This window comes from Medicago sativa, chromosome 8 (assembly GCF_051527215.1).
Source record: "Medicago sativa cultivar Bolivia chromosome 8, Bolivia_mono, whole genome shotgun sequence".
In the NCBI taxonomy this organism is placed as follows: Eukaryota; Viridiplantae; Streptophyta; class Magnoliopsida; order Fabales; family Fabaceae; genus Medicago; species Medicago sativa.
In genome coordinates this window covers 79540858-79563069 of record NC_140756.1, presented here as the reverse complement: position 1 = coordinate 79563069, position 22212 = coordinate 79540858, and the positions used below count along the sequence as shown (strand labels likewise).

The window sequence follows — 22212 nt, the reverse complement described above, 5'->3', positions numbered from 1 at the left end:
GTAGCTATTGTCATAAGAGGCTCTCTCACATTACAAAGTGCAATTTATAAAATAAATATTTGCTTCATATTTTATTATTATAGAAAAAAATTTAGGTGAAGGGAAAATGTCTCGGTTCAAAATAAGAAAGATATCTTAACTTAAAATGACACGGATAAAAATATTTATATTTACCTTCTTTCAAAAGTACCAATGATGTATTTTTCATATTAAAAAGATTATGAGAATGGTTTTGTTAACGAATATCCCCAAACATCTTTTAAAGATACTAAATTTAAAATTTATTGTTTAAAAAATTCAAATAATTCTATTTTCAATTCATTAATCATAATAAATTTTCATACTCCCTCCGTTTCAAAATGAGTGTCGTTTTAGGTGTTTACACACATATTAAGAAATGCAATGATTAAAAGAAACAGAATGATTATTTTACCAAATTATTCTTATTAACTATTGGTTAGTTTTAAAAGTAATACTTTGGAAGTAGTGTGCAGAGTATTAATTGGAGGGTACAATTAAAAAGAAAAAGTTATTATTGCATTGAAAATTGAAAGCGACATTCATTTTGAAACAATTTTTTTTGGCTAAAGCGACACTCATTTTGAAACGGATGGAGTAAAATTTAGTACTATTTAAGATGTTAACAGTGCACCAGACAGTTAGACACCTGTTAGCATATACACCCTCCGGTCACTATTATAAGCAAAAATTAACATTTTAGATTCATTCATTAAATGATGTATTTGGTCTATAATAAAGACTATGTACATCATTTAATGAATGAATCTAAAATTGTGATTTTTGTTTATAGGGTCATGTTAACTTGTGCCCTAAGGGCACAAGTTAAGGAGCTTAAAATGGAAAGTCAAAGCAACTTTTATATTATAAATACAACTTTTGAAACTTTTAATGCATTGAATGCACAATTTCCAAGATTTTTTTTCTACATTTAGCCTTTTTAACTTATGCCCTAAGGACACAAGTTAACATTTCCCTTGTTTATAATAGTGACCGGAGGGTGTACATCATACATGCATGTTATGTGATGGATGAGTATTTAGTCAAACATTCAAGCACAAAAGTCATGAGACATAGTGACACTAGTTCGATAAAGACAGTTTCTCTCTTACCCAAATAATAGCATTTATGCCGATTTGATCCTTCCAAATTGCATTTAGAAACCCATAGAAAAAATACTTTGACATATTATTATCTTTTTCATTCTTAGTCTTATGTAATACCGTGAGCTGTTCTTGATAGTGGCAGTTAGGAAAATGATATGGTAACTTTGTAAATTATCTTTTTCCCTAACATATCAACCAACACACAAGAAAGCACATACATGATATCACAGGCTTTCCATTGCTGTGGATTTGTTAACCTTTCACCTGCCCTTACTTAATTCTCCATATTCATAATCTGACTAATATCCACCAAAACTTCTACTTAATTAGCTTGAATTAACAATATGGCATATTCCACACCCTCTCACCAAACCATACACATAATACATTATTCTTTTGATTAAACCAATATCATACTTGTATTTTTTCTATTCCCTTATACTCAACCACTCAATCCCAACAAAATAAAATAAAAGCATACACTCATGAAAAGATAGAGTATAAAAGAAATGGAAAGAAAATTGCCTACTTTCTTGTTCTTGAATTAGTAGGCAATTTTAAACAAATCCATTTTGCAAATTCCAGCTAACATCTAACTGCTTCAAGGTCAAACTTGAATGCAATTATTCAATTGACTCTATGCTAGCTCCTTTAAAAAAATTCTATTAACTTGATCTTTCCATGGAAGAAACTTTATTACACCATTACACTTCACATTTTCTTGAGAAAATGTTGAAAACAAAACTTCACTTTCCATGTTAACTTTGATCATAAAAACTTCATTCTTCAAAACCCATCAATGGAGGGACACATGGTCAAGTCCAAAACTTCTCTCTTAGCTCTCTTTAAATCATCACCATCTTCTTCATCATTATCATATTCCTCTTCCTATTCTTATTCTCATTCTTCTTCTTCTTCTTGCACCGTTGAAAATGACATTGGTTCATTCTATCCGGTTCAAACCGGGTCCAAGGCTTTGCATGAAGTTGAACAATGCCGACACGTAGCAGAAAATGAAGCACTTGAAGTGATGGGGTTGAGATTCATCAATGATATTGTTGGTGATCAAGGTGGAATAATGGAGTGGAAGGATGTAGAAAACCGGTTCGACCAAGTAGCTTGGACCGGGAATGGTCGTGAACCTGTCGTGTCATGGTCACAATTTGGCTTTTGCATTGGTGAGAAAATATGAAATTAATTAAGTCAACATTTAATTTATATGCCAACATTATTATGATACTACCACAATTATAATGCATGATATTGATGTAACGTTGCTGATTGACAAAAACGGTGTCGACGTTGATAAGTCTATTTCGATGTGTGTCCTTGGTCTGTTCTTTTGTGTTTGCCTTGTGGCACCGTTCAAGTAACAAGAATCATAATAATTAATGAATAGAGGAATTTAATTAGCCACCTTAGCCATGTTCTCAGCATACACTAAAATTCCATTATATAAGACAACTTGTATCATTTTTATTATTCATTTTCCTATACTTTATTTTATATCAATCATGAGTAATGTTGTTAATTAACACTTCTTCATTTTTAATTCTCCTTTACCATTTTTCTTTTCTTAAATAAATCATATCTATACACCTACTTGTTTAACTTAATCTTAGTTTGGCTATATCATTATTTTAATTATAGGGATAGGGATGCAATCATCACAAGAATTGGCCAGAGAATTGTTAAGGGCACTACGGGGATGCAAGGAATGGAAATCAGATATCACAAAAACTGATTTGCACAATTTTTGGTTACGGATGAATGATGATTCTTTTAACTCAAGAATGCGATTGTTCTTTGACATGTACAAAAATATATATCCTCCACTAAGCTTCAATTAATTTTAACAATTCCTAAAGTCTATTTGTAATTTTTTCCTTTGTTTTTTGTTTAATTACCGTAGGTGTAACAGAAACATGGACGGAAGAATTACCGAGACAGATATAAAGCAGGTCATTATTAATTTAATAAACATTACTAACATATAGTAGCAATTAACTATTCTAGGCGTGACACCTTTTCAATGATCATATATTCATTGTCATATAATTCAGCATGTTGATCATGTTGATAATTTGGCACTTCCGGAGACAAACTTTAAAATCATTTCAAGTGGGGTGTACACATACAGTTCTGAATGTTTTTAAGAGTAATTGAATTGAATTGATGATATTATGCAGACAATATTATTAACCGCTTCCATAAATAAGCTATCGATGACACGTGATGAAGCAGAAGACTATGCAGCCTTGATAATGGAATCTGTCGACAACAAAAACAAAGGCTACATTAAGGTACCACTGTATATAATATTAAGTAAATATAGTACTATGAATTTAGCCGCCTCAACATTAGAATTTACCAAATGCTATTAATAATGTATACATTCAATTATTATGTCCGTGACATATATGTGTAGATATCTGAAATGGAGACTCTATTCAAAGAAAGTTTATTAAAAGTACATTCTCCAATGAAATTACAAGGAAGCACAAATCAGCAGAAGAAACAGGATTGTGAAGAAGAACAAGAACCAATGTCAAAAGTGGAAGTGTTGTTTAGAACATATTGGAGACGTAGTTGGGTTGTTATGTTATGGTTGATAGCTTGCTTTGGTTTGTTCGGTTGGAAATTTGATCAATACCGTAAAAGATCGGGGTTTGAAGTAATGGGTTATTGTCTTCCAACAGCTAAAGGTGCAGCTGAGACATTGAAACTAAACATGGCTCTTATTCTTCTTCCTGTTTGTAGAAATACAATCACTTGGCTTCGCAATGATCCTCGTCTTAACTATGTCATTCCTTTTAATGACAACATTAACTTTCATAAGGTACATGCTTCATCTAATTTATCCTCCATCTCATGTAAAATAATAATAATCGTCAACAAAATTAATTGTTGTGTATGGGTGGACTAACTATTTACCATGTTAGCATTCATGTAAACACATTTAAATACAGTGAACAATATAGTAACATAGTATTTTTTAATAGACTAAGCAAGCAGTTAATTGGCCAATACGATTAAGTTCTATTTTAATATCTAATTTTTTTAGCTAAATATACTTTAAAAAAAATATTTAGTACGTACTAGTTATTAAGAAAAATTGGTCTAACCTGAATCGGTTAGGCCATATACCACTATGAGACAACCTTAAATATTTACACTATAACTGATAATGAACAACTTATGTACTATGTTTATGTATATGTCTGAGTTGACTTGTTTGAATTTATTGACTCACATAAATTTTGTGAAATTGTTTGGAAAAACTTATTTGGAAATAGTTTATGAAAACAACTTATAGTTTCTACGTAAACAATTTAGCTTTATTTTAGCTTTTGTTATAGGAATAACTCATACATAAACACTTATCATGATAAACATTTATGCTATAAGCTGCAAATTAAGATGTTTACCAAAACAAGATCTATATATTAAATATCACTTAATTTTTATTATTAAAAAAATATGTTAACGTCTACATAAAATATTGGTAAGATCAAGATTTAGTAGTACAACATATTAACTTTCGAGTCTATTTTCGTTTTTAAGTACAACAAAAGAGTTGTGAAAACCTCCTGTTATATATACAAACAACAAATATTTTTGGTGAGATATGTCGAAACTCAAAACCCATATATTGTGACATTGAAATTGAAATCCATTTGAAAATAACATTAGTACATGATATTTTGCTTCTGGGATATATATGCAGCTTATTGCTGGAGGAATAGTGGTGGGTGTGATATTGCATGGAGGGACACACCTTACATGTGATTTCCCAAGAATCAGTGATTCAGACAAATCAATTTTTCGACAAACAATAGCCGCAGGATTTGGCTACCACCAACCTACCTACATGGAAATTTTGGCCACAACAGAGGTTGCAAGTGGGATTGGCATGGTGCTGATAATGGCCATTGCATTTTCACTTGCAACAAAGTGGCCAAGGCGTCGTTCACCTGTGTTGCCCTTGTCCCTCAGAAGGGTCACTGGATACAACACCTTTTGGTATTCTCACCATTTGTTTGTCATTGTCTACGTATTGCTCATTGTTCACTCCATGTTCTTGTTCCTAGCCGACAAGTGGATAGAGAAAACGGTAAGCTTCTGTCTTTTTTCCATTTTCCATCCTTGCCACTATAATCTTACTACGAAATACGGTTAGGATCTATTATAGAAATTAGTCATCCACGAAGTAGGTGATAATTTACACCTATAACATGGTTAAAAGAACTGAATTATTCAAGCTTAGTGTTTTATAAGACATCCAATTTAGCAAATGAATATTGAAGTATATGCAACATTTTTATAAGACATCCAATTTAGCAAATGAATATTGAAGTATATGCAACATTTTTCCTTTGTTGAATCACGTTTACTAAATTAATTAAAGTTCTCAATTTCTCATCACTAGTCTACTGCATGATTGTTACTGTCTACTACTTAACATGCCTAAGACAGCAGTAAATGTTACTAAAACTCTCGAAAGTAACACTAATTTTTGTGTAGATTTTCATTTTCTATATATTTATCTTACTACATGCAGACATGGATGTACATTGCTTTTCCAGTTTTATTGTATGCTGGAGAGAGGATCTTTCGAGCCATTAGATCAGGATATTATGAGGTTGATGTTATGAAGGTATTTTATCAAAAAAAATTATGTTCAAAATATTCATAAAAGCTACAGGTTCTGTTTCTTATGATAAAATATTTACCGATTTCTTTTATTATTGTTGCGAAGTATAATTAATTAGTATGTTTTTTTCCTTTGATTTTCCATGCAGGCAAGCCTCTATCCAGGAAAAGTTCTGTACCTCAAAATGCAAAAACCAGACGGTTTTAAGTACAGAAGTGGCATGTATATATTCATTCAGTGCCCCCAAATTTCGCCCTTCCAATGGTATTAATTCAATTCAATATTCAACATTGTACCCTTTTCATTTTATATTAATCATTTCCTTCTTGCAGTTTGAAATTGGTTAATCAAGATTGATGTTCTATTTTTGAATCTCTTTTGCCTAAATTTACAGGCATCCATTTTCCTTGACATCAGGACCACAAGATGAGTATTTGAGTGTGCACATTAGAACTCTTGGTGACTGGAGCTACCAAATATATACTCTATTCCAAGAGGTAAGAAATTTACATTTAAAAAAAAATGGAGAATTATAGGTTTCTCAAAATTTTCCACACTCAATTGTTACTGCAATATTCTGCAGGCAGTGTTGTCTGGGTTGCAAGGGTGTCCAAAACTGTACATAGATGGCCCTTATGGTTCTGCTTCTCAAGACCATGTAAAGTATGACATTCTAGTACTTATTGGCCTTGGCATAGGAGCTACACCTTTCATTAGCATCCTCAAAGATGTTGCTAACGGTGTCCAGACATCACAACAAAGTGATCATGTAAGCTTCTTTTGTTTTGCTATTAATATTTTTTTCTTGTTGTGTGTGATATTTATTGCATTCACTAAAAATCAACTGCTCCACTTCTGTTCCATGAAATAAATGACACATTTGGGCATTTGAAAATAGAGTGGTCTCAGAGAATGCAGCTTAACAAAGGGTTCACCATCAAAAGCATATTTATATTGGGTTACAAGAGAACAAAACTCCTTTGATTGGTTTAGAGATGTAATGAAGGAAATAGCAAATTCAACAAAACAGCAGGTATGCCTGACGCAATTTATCATAAAGATGCATAATTAAAATCTTCAAGCATTTTCTGACCATTATTATTTTCTTGTAATGTTTTAGTCGGTTGTGGAGATGCATAATTTCCTGACTAGTGTATATCCTGAGGGAGACGTTCGTTCGGCTTTGCTAAGTGTCATTCAAGCTTTACATCATGCTAAGAATGGCACTGACATGGTTTCTAGGACTCCTGTAAGTGCATCTTATCTTTAACTTTGGCCATTATATGTACAGACAAATTATTAAAAAATATAGTGATTTTGTCTCTGAATTTTCAGATTCACACACATTTTGCTCGACCAAACTGGTCCAACATATTTTCCAGATTGGCTCGCAAGCATGTGGAAGCTAAGATTGGTGAGAAAAATATCATTATGTATTATTTAAAAAAGTATGCTAACTTATATATTTCATTAAATTAGCATACTTTGTCATCATTCTGTATTATTTAAGTTAATGATTGAAATAGACATATATAATTTACAAGTTCAAGTTCATCCAAGCCCTATATATATATATATATATATATAAACTGCTTCTTCTAAGTTCTAACTGTAGATTTCCTTTTACAGGAGTTTTTTATTGTGGACCATCTAACTTAGCAACAGAGTTGAAGAATTTGTGTACCAAATTTTCAACCAAAACCACAACTAGATTTGTTTTCCACAAGGAAAATTACTAAACTTTTTTGAAGGATTGCATCAATTCCTCAAATAGGAAAGCGTACCTTCAGAATCTTGAGAAGTTACTTTCTGTTTTGCCAGAGAATCTGTAAATCTATATGCGCGGTTTGGCAATTGAAAAATGAAAGAATATACAACTATACATCAATAGTAGTCCTTCACATTGATCATTGTAACTTGTAATTTTGGGTGTGTAATGCATGCTACTTCGGTATTTCACGTACACCTGAGGCAGCAGATCACACTTTCAAATGTAAAAATGAACAATGAATAAATGTTACATATATAATTATCATGATATACATTTAGGACAGGAATATGAGTATCCTTTGCTAGCTAGAAGATATCTTGACATATATAATGTATTCTTTTGTATGCTACAGCTATATATTCATTGAAATAGACAAGTTTTACAGACAGGTGAATTATCCATCTTATGCAACATATATAAGAAATGATATCAGTATCACTTACTTGTTTTTTTAAATCTTTTACACCATTTTATCATAAGTTCTTCAACACTGGCATCCATGCGAGTACCAACACCTCCCCAGACAAGCATGTGAGTTAGATCCCCAACAGATGAACCAGTCACTTCATACACAGGTTTAAACCCAAGTCTTGTGTAGAACCTAATCAACTGTTATTAAAAAAAAAAAACATCAAATAACTCTTCTACGACTAGTCCCATGTACCATCTTACTACTCCCTCCGTCTCATAGTAAGTGTTCAAATCTACAAGTGTTTGAACACCTGCAAATTATGGTTAACCATGTCCAAATTCATGGTTAATGAAATTAATGTTACGTAAATTAACCATCTACTGAGCGCAATTAGCCATTTATTTAAATTGTGTTAACCATTTTAAAATTATAATAAAAGTTGTCTTTTTTTTTTTTTTGAATCAGCAAATATTATTAAGCTAGGTTAGCACAAGACGCACTAAACCCGCTAAGGAGGAAAAAGTGTACAAGAGTGCCCACGAACAAAGGCACATAATCACCAAATTGTCTCATTAAAAAACCTCCTAACAATCCTAATTCTATAACAGAACAGGAAAACAAATCAGCAAGCCAAAATGAAAAGTGCCTAAACCCCCAACTGCCTACAAAACAAAACCCTCCAGTACAGCCACGGCAGGAAAAAAAGGAAAGGGAAAAAGAGCAGCCAGCAACAGTAGCCTAACCAGAAGTAAACAAAGCCGCAAAAACACAAAAAACAGAATGGAAAGAGCAGCTGAAGCACCCTACTGTCAACCGAAGAACAAAAAGCCAGAATGTACAAAAAGAACTTAAACCTGAACCGCAGCAGGAACAGAAGAAGAAAACCAGTAGGGAAACCGCACCAGCTGCAATCCTACCCCAAACAAACAGACAGCAGCAGCACTTATCTCATCAAACACTCCACGGGACACCAACTCCATTCGTAGAACATGCAAGCCGGAGTATTGAAGCGGCTTAACAACCACCTCCACGGCATCACCTTAACCTCTTCCACTAATTCCTCCCACCTTACAACCGCGTTGTTAAAGATCATTCCATTTCTAGCTTTCCAAATAACCCAAATCGCAGCTTGCCAAATCATCCGCAATCCCTTCCGGACTTTCTTATTAAAATGACCTCCCACCCAACATTCCCAATGGACATACAGAGTCATTTTATTGAACCAAAATCATTTTACATCTTTTATACACAGTAAGTGGATTGCTCTTGAACTAATGTGTATGCTAAAAATAAAACATGTTTATTAAGTGCATAATTATTAAATTATTTAGCAAAATAAATAAAAATAGTCTATATTTGCAGACAATATAAAAGTTAAGGATAAGGTTGGAAAGAAGAGGACCTTAGAATGGTAAAGATCAGAATCATTGATAGCAAGTAACTGAGCTGATTTACAACCACAATCATATCCATGTCTAATAGCAACAGCTCCAATATACAAACCAATTCCAAATATTGATTTCTCCATTCCAAGTGTTTCTCTTTGTAGTTTGATAGAATCCAAGTGAAGAATATTACCTCTTCCAGACCTTATTCTTACCAATCCCTCGGCTTTTCCAAGCTCGTTATCTGTTACCAAGCTCCTTGCTGTGATTCTGAAAAAGGGTCCTAGAGTTTGGAGCTGAAGGTCGAGTTTTTGTCCTCTTGATGATTCTAGTATTTCGGACATGGTTGGCAATGAAATTGATTCGTTGGTAGCTTTTACAGTAATGCATTTGAATCTGTTCTTTTGAAGGGGAGGTAGGGAGAGATGGGAGGTTGGAATATTTGGTGAAAGAGGGAGATGATGAAGTCTGGTTTGGATTGGTGGGTTGGTTTGTAAATTAAGGTTCTGGCTTAGCTTCATGGTGGAGGAAGCCAGTGGAATAACAATAGTTGCCATTTACAAACAATAAATAAATAGTAAAGTAGGTTTATTGAGATAAGTTGTAAGATCTTTACTAGTTTGATATTATAAAGTATGAATTTTTTTAAGTCATCACAGTTTTGTCTCTTGTATAAGACATCATGTTAGATTGAGTGTATGTGTTGTTATAAATTACCCATAATTTCAAGTAAATAGAGTGCAAGACCTTGCAAATATAAGGAAGTTAAACGAATATTAATGAATTAGAGTAATTTCCCTCTATCAAAGAAAGATTCATTTTTTTTTAATCTTTTTTCTTATGATCAAATATAATTTTCATCATTAGAACATAAAATTTCTTCTTCTACTTTATTCAAAATGTGATTTACATCTCATTCGTTCTATAATTGAATCATACATGTCATTAGGGGTAAATTATCTCCAATTTATCCATGGAAATTGTAGACCTCACCATTTTGGTTTTTTCTTACAATCAATTACTATTTTCATTTAAAAAAAATCAAACTTCTCCATCTCCTTTGTTTAACATATAATCTCCATCTTCTTTGTTCCGTAATCGAATCATATTCGTCATTAGTGATAAATTACTTCAAATTCATCAAGAGATAATGTAGGTCTCACCGTAATTATTAGACCGGACATATCAATTGAAAATCAAAAGCGTGCGACAAGGAAAAATATGCTCATTTTTAAGATTATAAAAATGATCCTTTAAAAAAGATAGTATTTATAAAAATGATTAAATAATTTAGGGTTAATTAAGTTTTTAGTCCCTATAAATATTCACAGTTTTGTTTTTAGTCCCTACAAAATAAAATCACACTTTTTAGTCCCTGTGACATTTTTCTTAAGCATTTTAGGGACTAAAAATGCTGATGGAAAAATTTTATAGGGACTAAAAATGTTGTTGGAAAATTTTATAGGGACTAAAAAGTGTGATTTTATTTTGTAGGGACTAAAAACAAAATTATGCATATTTATAGGGACCATTTACTTAATTAACCCAATAATTTAAATCAAGGGTTAATTATTTTTCTAGTCCCTATAAAATAGCGACCTTGTAAGTTTAGTCCTTACTTAATTTTAATAGCATTTTTAGTCCCTATAAAAAAAAATTACTTATAATTTTAGTCCCTGCTAAAACAAAGTTTGATTAATTATCCTTAAACTCTTAAATTTTTGAACGATTTTTTTGAGACAAGATTAGAACACTATGAAAGGTTCGTTTACTAAAATTTAGAATTTTCAGACATGAAATGAATTAAATATGAATTTTTTAAAACGACAAAAGTTAAAGATAAAAAGTAATAAAATCTGGATGTAGAAATCAAATTTTGCGATAATTTTTTGCGGAGGAACTTTTAGTAATGTTCTAAACATGTCTGCAAAAAATTGTTCAAAAATTTAAGAGTTTAGGCATAAATTAAACAAATTTGAATTGAGTAGGGACTAATACTCAGGGCAAAAAAACAAAATTAGGGACTAAAAATGCTATTAAAATTAAGTAAGGACTAAACTTACAAGATCGCTATTTTATAGGGACTAGAAACATAATTAACCCTTAAATCAAAGGTAAATAAAATTAAAAATCGGTACAAATGGATGTATCCATTTATATATTCTATTGGAAAAAAAAAAATCATAAATAAAGAAAAATTTATATATAGTAGGGGTAAAAACCGAAAACGGTTTTGTTTTCGACTTCTGTCGTCGTCAACCTCAGGGTAACTTTGAGAAAAACGAAAAGCACACAAAATACGAAACCCTAATTGTTTATCGAAGCAACAATGGCATCGACGGCGAAGCGATGCCACTACGAAGTTCTCGGTCTACCTCGCGAATGCTCACCGGAAGAACTCCGATCAGCTTACCGGAAACTCGCTCTCCAACGCCACCCTGACAAGCTCGTCAAATCAGGCCTCTCTCAATCCGAAGCCACCGCTCAGTTTCAGGAGCTACAACACGCCTATGAGGTACTCTCCGATCCAAAGGAACGAGCTTGGTACGATTCCCATCGTTCTCAAATCCTCTTCTCCGATCCAAATTCAAAGTCTAATTCCGTTGTCCCTGACCTGTTTTCGTTTTTCTCGAATACCGTATTTTCGGGGTTTTCGGATTCCGGTAAGGGTTTCTATAAGGTTTATTCTGATGTGTTTGATAAAATTCAGGCGAATGAGATTAATTTTGCTAAGAAATTAGGTTTAGGGATTGATTCTGTTAGACAGGCTCCTCTTATGGGGAATTTGGATAGTCCTTATGCGCAGGTTACGGCTTTTTATAGTTATTGGTTGGGATTTTCGACTGTTATGGATTTTTGTTGGGCGGATGAGTATGATGCGATGGCAGGTCCGAATAGGAAGTCGCGGAGGTTGATGGAGGAAGAGAATAATAAGGTGAGGAGGAAGGCGAAGAGGGAGTATAATGATACTGTGAGAAAGTTGGCTGATTTTGTGAAGAAGAGGGATAAGAGAGTGATTGATATGAAGGTGAAGAAGAATTTGGAGATGGAGAAGAAGAAAGAAGAGGAGAAGGAGAGGAAGAGGAAGTTGGAGATGGAGAGGAAGGAGAGGGCTATGGCTTATGAGGAGCCTGATTGGGCTAAGGTTGATGAAGAAGAAGTTGAGGATTTGTATGAGGATGATGAGTTTGAGAAGAAAGATGAGAAGGAGTTTTATTGTGTGTTGTGTGGGAAGAAGTTTAAGAGTGAGAAGCAATGGAAGAATCATGAGCAGAGTAAGAAGCATAAGGAGAAAGTTGCTGAGTTCAAGGATTCACTTGATGATGAAGAGGAGTTAGAAGCTGAAGTGGACGAGGAAGGTGAAAGTGAAGGGGTTGGAGAGGAAAGATTAGAAAGTGAGGAGGATGGCGTTGGGGTTGATGATTTGGAAGAGAGAATTCGAGACAGTCTTAATGTTGCAGAAGACGAGAGTGCAAATGGGGTTGAGCCGAATGATGATGGTGACAATGATGAATTTTTTGATGCTGAGCATGCAGAAGATGAGGAGTTTGATGCGTCAGTTGATTTTGTTGTTAATGACGATGACGACGACGATGATGTTCTTGAAACAATGGTATCTGGGCACAAGGGCCGGTTTGATTTTGATGAGAATGATGGCAACGATGATGATGTTGATGATGATGAAATTGGGGTTCTTGAAGCAATGCTGGCTGGACGTAAGAGCAGAAAACCCAGTGCTTCAACAAACAAGCCCGAGGCTTCTGAAACTCCAACTCAAATTGAGAGTGAGAATGAGAATGATGGGGTTGGTGCTATGGAATATAACAACCGAAAACCTGCAAAAAAGAAACGTAGAGCAAAGAAAGAGAAGGGTGGGAAAAATGGGGATGAAACTAATGTGCCTACTAATGGCAAATATGAGAAGAATGTAATCAATATTGGAGATGGCGATTCTTATGCACAAGAGTCTAGTTCCCAATATTTCGAGGAAAATGAGGATAATGGCGGTAAAGAGAATGAGCAGGTGGGTAGAGATAAGAAGAAGATTTCAAATCAACCGGTTGATAAAAAAGGAACTTCAAAGAACACAAAACCCAGATCAAAACTTTCAACCAGAGGAAGAAAACCAAATGTATGTTTTTATGAATATAATAACCTGTTCTGTTCCTGTATTGTGCCATGACTACTGAGATATGTATGTAGCTGTACCTGTTCTAATATACTGTTGTTGGTTTAGCAGTTTCGTTAACTTGAAAATCCTTGTTTTACTTCCAATTTTTTTGCTTTACTAAGTGTGGTTAATTTTGATGAAATTAAGAGGTCTGCTATCTTGACATGTTCAGATTTCCATTTTCTTGTTTATTATTCTGTGGTTTTTTTAAATTCACACATGTGAGGCATGTAGCCAGGATAACGTTGCTATGTTGTGTTCCATGTCTTCCATTAAACAGAAGCCTTTCTGCTCTATTCTGATTTCTTATTTTTTCTTTCTTTCTTGAATTAGAGAAATCTTGGTCATTTTTGCGAGACATGTGAGCAGGAGTTTGAGTCAAGGTAGATTTCCTCCCTCTTACTCATCAAATTTCAAGTTGTTCTCATCATTGTTTATGTTGTGAGGATAAACTGTTATATAACTTTGTTTTATTTTATTCTCAGGAATAAGTTACATAAACATCTGAGCGACTCTGGACATGCAGCAATGAAAAGTCGATAAGGAAAATATACTAAGGATCAATCATTTCAAATATATCATCGAGTGGTTTTCCAGGTCCAGATATGCGACTACTTCAATTTTGGTCCATTCTTTAATTTTTACTACAGTGTTTAGATAAATTGTAGCTCAGCCTTCCGGCAGAAAGCATGTTATTTATGCCACAGTTCATAAGGGTATGGATGCAGGGTATATCCAAATTTCAATAGATCTCACCCTCTCTATGTCAGATAACATTTTGATCAATCATATCTCCCAAACAAAACATGTGTTTAGATATCTAATGTTATGGTTTAGTGATGTAGTTTTTCTAGAGTGACGAGATGGAGTTCATTCTATTTTCCGGAAACAATGGTGAAATGGAATCTTAGCAAGCACAAGATTGAATGTCTATGAAAATAGTTTACGGATGGCAATGGAATCGAGATCTATCGGGTTCACACAAAAAACCCAAAAAATAGTTGCTATTAATAGGGTGAAAATCTGTAATAAGAGTATTGGTACTGGCACAGATTGTAACACTCACTTGCATGCTTATGAATTCATTCTTTTCAATTAAAGTATAAATTTACTATATCGGTATTTACTTACATGCTTATGAATTCATTCTTTTCAAAAAAAGTATAAATTTACTATTTCGGTATTTACTCATTTGGCGTGTTTTGAAAATCTTTTTAGCTTTTTTTAATAGGAGAAAGTCAACCCTTTTTATTAATGATTAAAGGGTCAACCCTTTTTATTAATGATTTAAGGGTCAATACATGGAGGGGTTGATAAAAAGGTCTGTACCAATTTTGCGGGGATAAATACCAAGACTATTGAGGCGATTCAAATTTTCTATAGCCAAAACAAAATAATGGAGGACGAAAAGAAAAATTAGATGACATTGGTGATAAATGTAGCAGCAATTCAATAATTTAGACAACTATCCTGTCTTCAAATTCAATATTCCAGTCACCGACCAAATGTCAATATTTACAAAATAAGCATGCATGCAATCCATTTAAAAGCCAGCATCAAAATGTAGAAGCAATGCTGGCATCAACTTTGTAGCAAATAAAAGCACCCACACATGATGTATTTACGAAACTACACAAAATATGTAGAGCATCGAAGCACTAGAATAAGGTCTGGTTATCTACACAAAATATAAACCAGTGAACTGTTTAAGAGGAAAGCCTATGCAAATCATAATGATTTAGCAGCAGCATCTATGTAAGCAACGGCTTCAGCCTCTGAGAGCTGTTCTCCCTCTACCAACCCTCTTATCAAGGTATTGGCGTACGATTTATTAGGCGCACACAATGGTAGCTTCCCAGATTTGAAGAGCTCAATATCAAGAAGCGGACACCTGGTTAAGTTAATATGAATATCATTACATATATGGACCAAGAATAAGTCAACCAAATACGGCAATTAGAACCAATAATTTGTTACTCACGTCATAGTAATTATGGGAATGTTTTGCTCCTTTCCTAAGTAGACAGCATTACCATACCAACCATTCTGCACAACATTATCAGAGAGAAGTCATTACCAAGGAGGAAGATAGTTGCACTTAATTAAATGAGGAAGCAAAAAATGTGCAATAATCACTCAGAAAATGAGTAGGGACAAGTCATATATACTTTGAGAACCTCCTGAGAACCAAACTCCTTGTTGGAGATGGCATTCAAAGTAGCCATATCAAATAAAGCAGAGTCTACATCAAGGCTTAGACCATTTTCCTGAAATAAAACATCGTTGAACTGCTCTAGCCTGCAACAAACAAGGATCCCGACAATGTCATGTTTTTTGAAGGAGAAAAATTATAAACAAATAAAAGCAGATTTTAACCACCAGACAGATTTACTTACGAAATTTTGTACATGCACATGTAGGTCTTGTGCTGAGAATTTTTCTCAGGATTAAGAAACGCAACACCTCCAGGACCCCATGAATGTGAGGATTCACGACCGAACAATATATGACAAGGGAAAGTCTTCCAAAAGACCTCATCTGGAAGAGTTTTATTCATTGAACCAGAGCACGACTTCTGCATACCTTCCACCTGCGAATCATTTATTGGATCTTGATAAAAATATAACAGACAACAGAAGAAACAAAGAAAAAGGAAACATCGAACATGGAAGCAAGAAGTGAAATATGGCATGTTGTAAAGTCTTTGCAATTTGATTAATTAATAAATAATGATCACCCTACAGTTTGAAAGCACAAGATTTAATCCCATCGGATACAACAGGATCACTCTTTATATTACCGATCACCTACAGCAAATTACAAAATGATTTTTGCAAATTAAAGAAAACAAAAGAAATTTCAGGGCACGCCTACCCTTTCTTTTACAGGCAGCAATTGACATTTTTATGAAAAAGTGATAAAGACTAACAAATGTAAAAAGATTTTTAAAATTTAACTGCAGTATAATAATAAATAAATTAAATGCTGCCGGAATGAATGAAATATAACTATTGGTTTCATAACTGTATTGTCGTTAAAATATGTAATACAAGGTAGGAAAAACAACTTGATTTGAGCAATACATTACCTGTCCACCAGCTATGTAGCAATCAAATCTTGGTCTCCACATATTTGAGCCATAAGAAGCATACCATACGTGAACATTTGACAATTTGGATCGCCAGGAACGGGAAGCATCAGGATCTTCATCTGCATCAAGGATGGAGCTTCTCAAATTATGTATAAGTTTTTGCCTACCATATCTTATAGCTATTGAACCATACAATCACTTGAACCCTAGTGGACATAACCTATACCCCACAAACGGTCCATCAAGCTAATTTATAGGCTCGCTCAGTAACCTTGATTCCAGTGTAAGCATTAACAAACCATGTGAATCAACCTCGTTGAAGGCAACAGTTGCCTCTGCAAATCAAAGGATTCCGTTGAAACTCTTAAATGGACTATTGTGCCAAATGGCACCCGAGGAAAGTCTTTAAATACCATAGACACACAGAAAGTTACACATTACTCTACGACCAGCCTCTGGTGGTGGATAATGAGGATAATGAACAAATTCTCAAAAAAATAATTGAATTTTCTCAATGAGTGAAGTGCATTGTTGAAAGGGGATAGGAACCTAGGGCCTAATTCTGAGATGGGTCCAAACTGTGACCAAGTGCTGGACACCATTTGGAAGGTTTACTCTAGAGGGAAGAAGCAATTTGGAAGGTTTTACTCTGACAAAGGAATTAAACAACGCAACCATAATACCAATAAAAAAATTACCCAGGGCGATTGAGGAGTTATCCATACCTCTTTCCTTGCCCACGAGTAAGACCGGAGGTTCTAGCCAACTTGGAAGAGAGACCAGCGATGGTCACTCCCAACCACATGACAGCTACGTGAAAGGAGAAACAACCCATGCAATTCGAAAAGAGGAAGTGAACAACGACTATAAATAGGAGACTTTTAGAAGTTCCTAGGCACTTCAAATAAACTATCAAACATAGTCTATCCTAAAATAAAAATTAACTAATAAACATAGAGAATTCTTTTAATCTGGAGAGTTGTCTTGGGCTTAGTCCCCCATTATCACTGCAGAAATACCAAATCTAATCTGGTAGAGGACCAACCTAGTCTCACACCCCACTGATGGCCACCAGTATAAGGAGTCAAATAGTGTATTTTATTAAAATATATATTTAAAACTCCAAAGTGTGCCTCAAATTTTAAATTTTATATATTATTGGGTGTTAACCTGCATCAACTTTGAGGTTGGAAAGTGGTTTGATGACATCCTCAAGAAGCTCTGCAACATTTTCTAATTTTGATGGAGCCTTGTCATCCTCAGTCTCAGACTCAGAGCTTGACAATAGAGTATGCTGTAAAGGCAAAAGGTTAAAGTGATATAGAAAACAAATACAGCAAGAAAAAGGGATACAGGCATGAAAAAGATAAACAAATTAAGCTAAATAGGTATGAAATTTATGTTCCTCTAGCATCATACTCAAATCACACATGCATGACTCACTATCCTATCACCATACTCTAACATAATCTACAGAAAAACCAAATTTGTCTATATCTGGAATATATACATGAGAAAATACAATAACGTTATTTTATCAACAAAAAAAGAAGACAACAACGTTATATCATTTTGGCCAAAAAGAAAGAAAAAGAAATGAGTTAAGCATAGTATATTAACTAACTCCCGGGTTCTACTTCAACTTGTGTAAGTCAATGAAGGCCACCGAACATCATATCAATAAAACTTTGCTCGGTATAAATAACATAAATATATTACTTATAATAATCAATTTTGTTTACAAATTATAATTATTTATAAATTTGATGAAGTTACAAAATTGCAAAAAGAAAAGTAATAAAATACTTCAATACAATTTGATTAGTATTTATAATTTGCAATTAACAATCTATAATCTTCCACACAACCTTTAAAGTGATTTACACAACAATAATATGATATCACATTAAAAGAATTAACTGTGGAAAAAGAATCATGGAAGTCCATTACCGGAGGAGGTGCCACTGGACAAATTATATTTTGTGGTAATTCACAAGCAAGTGTAGGCCAAAAGGGACTTAACTCCTCGCGGACCTGCAAAATATGCATCCCACCTTAGTACTAAAGCAATCAGCTGTAGATCAAAAGCAAAAATAGGATTCTCATGTACATCTAAGGCTACATAAGCTCCACGTAAATGGCAAAGAAGAAATGGACACTACCCCGCCCACAATCCCCAAGGAAAAAGAAAATAGTTGCCCGTAAGAGAAGGTAAAAACATATATTAGTGCCACATCTTGTTACCGCTTGGATCACACGCCATGTAGACTCAAATGGACGGGCCTCTGAAGACCCCATAAGAGGCTTGTCTTCAAGCAAAACTTCCACACAAGCATGCATTGATTTTGCAATTGAGTCAAGATTATAGCCACCTTCTAAAACCAGTACAATCCTACCTTCAGCAAAATTCATCAACTGAAAAATAAAAAGATTATATCAATACAGTACATCATTGTAACGCAATTGAAAACAAATAATATGTCAAGCATAACAAATTATAAAATATAAATAAACCAAAAAGGACACACTTAATATCAAATTTAACTTTTATATTAAATACACTTCGGAATTTTAGTTTTAACAAGAAAATAGCATACTACGATTACAATAAACACGTGAAAGTTGTAAGCAAGAAAAGCCGGTTTTAAAAAGCAACCTTTTTCAACAGAAGGGAATAACCAGATGGTGTGATGCAACATCCACCCAAAGGGTCTCCAACAGCTGTTACACGGAAAAAAATTACTTAGTTATACTTAAAAAACCAACAAACCCAAACACAAGGTAACCCAAAAAAAAGACTAAAAATTATGCAACCATTACCAGCATCAAATCCAGCAGAAACTATAATTATGTCTGGATTAAATTCTTTGGCTACAGGGAGCAAGATGTGGTCCCACGCTGCTAAATAGTCTGCATCACCACATCTCCCATTCTCCCATGGCACATTTATATTGTATCCAGCACCATCTCCTTCTCCAATCATGTTATAAAAGCCATCATCACCACATGGATAAAACCTCCCAAATTCATGCCTGTATGAATAGGAAAGTTGATAGGATTGAGGTTCAACAATAAAAGTGATAGAAAATCAAACGAATTTCATCTTAAATCCCTAATTTTCCAGTTCAAAAGGAAGAAACAGTCTAGCGGCCAACTCGATTGGATTAACTAGTAGAGTTTCAAAAACTATCACCAGTGAAGATAACCAGAAAATACACAACAATAATTGACACACCTGTGAACAGAGAAGAATAACACTCGAGAATCATTCCAAAACACTTTTTGAGTACCGTTTCCATGATGAACGTCCCAGTCAACAATTAAAATTTTCTTTACACCAAGTTCTGGCTGTCATTCACACGTCAAAACCATATAAGAAAATAGAGGAGCAATAAAGTAGCTAACTGATCAAAGGCTCAAAACTCATAGTAACTATAGAACTGATAGTAGATGCTACGTTACTTACACTATCATTTAAGAGATACGATGCAGCAACTGCCACGTTGTTGAATAGACAAAATCCCATAGCTTTATGTTGCTCGCAATGATGACCTGGAGGCCTAACAATAGCAACAGCAGATTGTAATTCCTTGCTAGCCACTCTTTTAACTGCCTGTTTGTAAAATCATCTTCAGTTAGGCTCATGAAATTTAATTTAACCATGAATAAATACAAACTCATTTTAACCATATTAAGTGTGAGATTTAGGGAGGGTTGAATGTATGCAGTGTTGCCAGCATAAAATAAGAGGAAGAGGACACATTTGTTGCATTAACCTTTCCACATCACAAGTCAGCAATTTTAATGTTACACTGAAACTCACCTTACTACGTAGTCAGGAAGGAAACAAAAGATTTTGCTTCCTTTGTTGAATTGTAACAATCCACGGGAGGAATTGTAAAAATATTAACCACAGAGAAGAACATTACAAAGCTCAAAATCGCATACCAGTTTCTATTAGTAAACTCCTATTGGTGATCAAATTCATATCTTTATTTCCCATTACCATTAATGAGGAGACTTTCTCTCTTATTTTATAATCCTAAATTAGTCATGAACATAATACAGAAACACAACCCATTTTACATTTGGTAGGAACCTGATATGTGAATTGCTGGATGGCATTTAATGCTAGAGAATTGTGAAAGCAATTTTCTAGAAATGGAAGTTTCTCACTCCAATGATGGGATCAATGCTTATAGGGAAATTAATCTACCAAATTCCTACTAGGTCATTCAAACATGTAAAAACAAGCAATAAATAACGTATTTGCAATGTTATGTACAGAAAATAAGACCTCTAAAGCACTGCCAGCAGCAAGATAGGCAGATTTTGTTGAACCTTCGTTGAAATATATAGAATTAAGTTTGGCAGCAGCATTAGACCTTGTATTATAACTCTTATAACTTATATTCTTAATCAGATTAACATGATTTTTGGTATGGACCGCTAGTAAATGTTTGTCTTCAGCTTCTTTAGCGTCCAAAAGCACACATCTGAAATGCGATAAAACAATGAAATAATTTCAGAATATAGCTGATAACAAACAGAAAACAAGAAATAAAAAAAAATAAAAAAAAAGCCCTAATGTGATGATTACCGATCAGTAATGCCAGTGGTTTGGAGCTTGTCCCAAATAGCCCTAATGCGATTGGGAGTTTCGGGATGGCGATCGTCATCTGGATCGTAGTGCTTACACATCCTCTCGTCGTAGAGTAAACCAACGCGACGTTGTTGATTACTGGTTTTGGTTCTAGTCTCGTCGATTTCTGACTCCATTGTTTCGTTTGGTTCTCGCTCGAATCTGCACACTCTTTTCTCTTCTAGCTATAGAAAAAGAGATGAAAAGCAGAAGCGATTCCAAAAGTGATTTTCGTTTCCCTCCCTTCCGCTCCGAATTTAGAGGAGTGTTTGTTTCGTATACTCTCTCTCTAGTCTAGTCTCTGTCTCGTTTATATACGATGATTGGGTGGGCACGGTTCGGTTAATCCAAAAAACCGAACCGAACCGATCTGAAATTTTGAAATGGTTCGGGAAAACCGAACCGAACCGTTTCAAGTTTGGAGCTAACCGAACTGAACCAAAGTTATGGTTTGGTTAACCATTTGCTTAACTATTAACCATACCGAACCGAACCAAAACAAATATTTTTTATCCAATGAATAAAACCACTTTTATTATAAAAAAATAACAAATTAAAATTAAAAGTTAGAATAGTTTGTTTCTTCAAAAACAGCTTATCTTATGCAAAACAGTTTATTTTAAAAAACAGCTTATTCAAAAAAACTTATTTTATGACAAACAATTTATTACGATCTCTTTTTAAAAATAGCTTATTCAAAACCGCTTATTTTATGCAAAACACCTTATTTTAAAAAACAACTTATTCAAAACAGCTTATTTTATGAAAACAACTTATTTTTAAAAATAAGCGGTTAGTGTTGGTTAGTCTTGGACCTAACAGGCTAATTCAGGTCGAAAACAAATGTCTAAAAAATAAAAATCCTTTGAAAAACGAAAGTCTAAAAAGAAGATAAAAATCTAGGATTTGCACTAGAAGCACTTAAATTGGCCCAATCACGTGCAGGGGCGGATCTCTTCAGA

General features: G+C 34.0%; 4 protein-coding genes across 5 annotated transcripts; 2 read left to right on the top strand and 2 right to left on the bottom strand.

Moving 5' to 3' along the window:
* The first annotated feature begins 1805 nt into the window (after positions 1-1805).
* Positions 1806-7943, top strand: LOC146901984 (respiratory burst oxidase homolog protein A-like). 2 transcript variants are annotated; one of them, XR_015022927.1, is made up of 14 exons: positions 1806-2302; positions 2775-2937; positions 3037-3085; positions 3314-3427; positions 3553-3963; positions 4852-5238; positions 5686-5781; positions 5927-6042; positions 6173-6275; positions 6362-6547; positions 6677-6811; positions 6899-7027; positions 7091-7192; positions 7408-7943. XR_015022927.1 is itself a non-coding variant. In XM_085735844.1 (14 exons), exons 1-14 carry the CDS (start codon positions 1924-1926, stop codon positions 7515-7517), a joined length of 2457 nt encoding a protein of 818 aa, XP_085591970.1. In that variant the 5' UTR covers positions 1806-1923; the 3' UTR covers positions 7518-7943. The 2 variants fall into 2 exon arrangements, 1 of the variants encoding a protein (XP_085591970.1); XM_085735844.1 differs by having other exon boundaries at positions 7114-7192.
* LOC146901983 (uncharacterized) lies at positions 7280-9939 on the bottom strand. Its single transcript, XM_085735846.1, has 3 exons — positions 9364-9939; positions 7993-8158; positions 7280-7744 (listed from the first exon to the last, which is right to left on the bottom strand). Exons 1-3 carry the CDS (start codon positions 9901-9903, stop codon positions 7722-7724), a joined length of 729 nt encoding a protein of 242 aa, XP_085591972.1. The 5' UTR covers positions 9904-9939; the 3' UTR covers positions 7280-7721.
* A 1642-nt stretch (positions 9940-11581) lies between these two features.
* LOC146901982 (DNAJ heat shock N-terminal domain-containing protein) lies at positions 11582-14631 on the top strand. The gene is made up of 3 exons (XM_085738506.1): positions 11582-13478; positions 13851-13900; positions 14003-14631. The coding sequence occupies exons 1-3, from the start codon at positions 11676-11678 to the stop codon at positions 14058-14060; spliced, it is 1911 nt and encodes a 636-aa protein (XP_085594632.1). The 5' UTR covers positions 11582-11675; the 3' UTR covers positions 14061-14631.
* Positions 14632-14943: 312 nt separating this feature from the next.
* HDA05 (histone deacetylase 5) lies at positions 14944-21536 on the bottom strand. The gene is made up of 14 exons (XM_085738505.1): positions 21209-21536; positions 20906-21104; positions 20075-20221; positions 19844-19956; positions 19429-19640; positions 19265-19329; positions 18853-19023; positions 18559-18642; positions 17779-17902; positions 16606-16727; positions 15914-16107; positions 15686-15815; positions 15499-15563; positions 14944-15408 (listed from the first exon to the last, which is right to left on the bottom strand). The coding sequence occupies exons 1-14, from the start codon at positions 21385-21387 to the stop codon at positions 15246-15248; spliced, it is 1968 nt and encodes a 655-aa protein (XP_085594631.1). The 5' UTR covers positions 21388-21536; the 3' UTR covers positions 14944-15245.
* Positions 21537-22212: the final 676 nt, after the last annotated feature.

Coding starts and splice junctions, on each gene's coding strand:
- LOC146901984 (XM_085735844.1), top strand. CDS start 1,924: ATGGAGGGACACATGGTCAAGTCCAAAACTTCTCTCTTAGCTCTCTTT. Junction 7,028..7,113: donor ACATGGTTTCTAGGACTCCT/GTAAGTGCATCT, acceptor CTGAATTTTCAG/ATTCACACACATTTTGCTCG. Junction 7,193..7,407: donor GCATGTGGAAGCTAAGATTG/GTGAGAAAAATA, acceptor TTCCTTTTACAG/GAGTTTTTTATTGTGGACCA.
- LOC146901983 (XM_085735846.1), bottom strand. CDS start 9,903: ATGGCAACTATTGTTATTCCACTGGCTTCCTCCACCATGAAGCTAAGC. Junction 8,159..9,363: donor CTGATCTTTACCATTCTAAG/GTCCTCTTCTTT, acceptor TTTTAATAACAG/TTGATTAGGTTCTACACAAG. Junction 7,745..7,992: donor TAAAAGATTTAAAAAAACAA/GTAAGTGATACT, acceptor CTGCTGCCTCAG/GTGTACGTGAAATACCGAAG.
- LOC146901982 (XM_085738506.1), top strand. CDS start 11,676: ATGGCATCGACGGCGAAGCGATGCCACTACGAAGTTCTCGGTCTACCT. Junction 13,479..13,850: donor CCAGAGGAAGAAAACCAAAT/GTATGTTTTTAT, acceptor TTCTTGAATTAG/AGAAATCTTGGTCATTTTTG. Junction 13,901..14,002: donor GAGCAGGAGTTTGAGTCAAG/GTAGATTTCCTC, acceptor TTTTATTCTCAG/GAATAAGTTACATAAACATC.
- HDA05 (XM_085738505.1), bottom strand. CDS start 21,387: ATGGAGTCAGAAATCGACGAGACTAGAACCAAAACCAGTAATCAACAA. Junction 17,903..18,558: donor GTCCAGTGGCACCTCCTCCG/GTAATGGACTTC, acceptor TTGCCTTTACAG/CATACTCTATTGTCAAGCTC. Junction 15,564..15,685: donor GTTCTCAGGAGGTTCTCAAA/GTATATATGACT, acceptor AATGTTGTGCAG/AATGGTTGGTATGGTAATGC.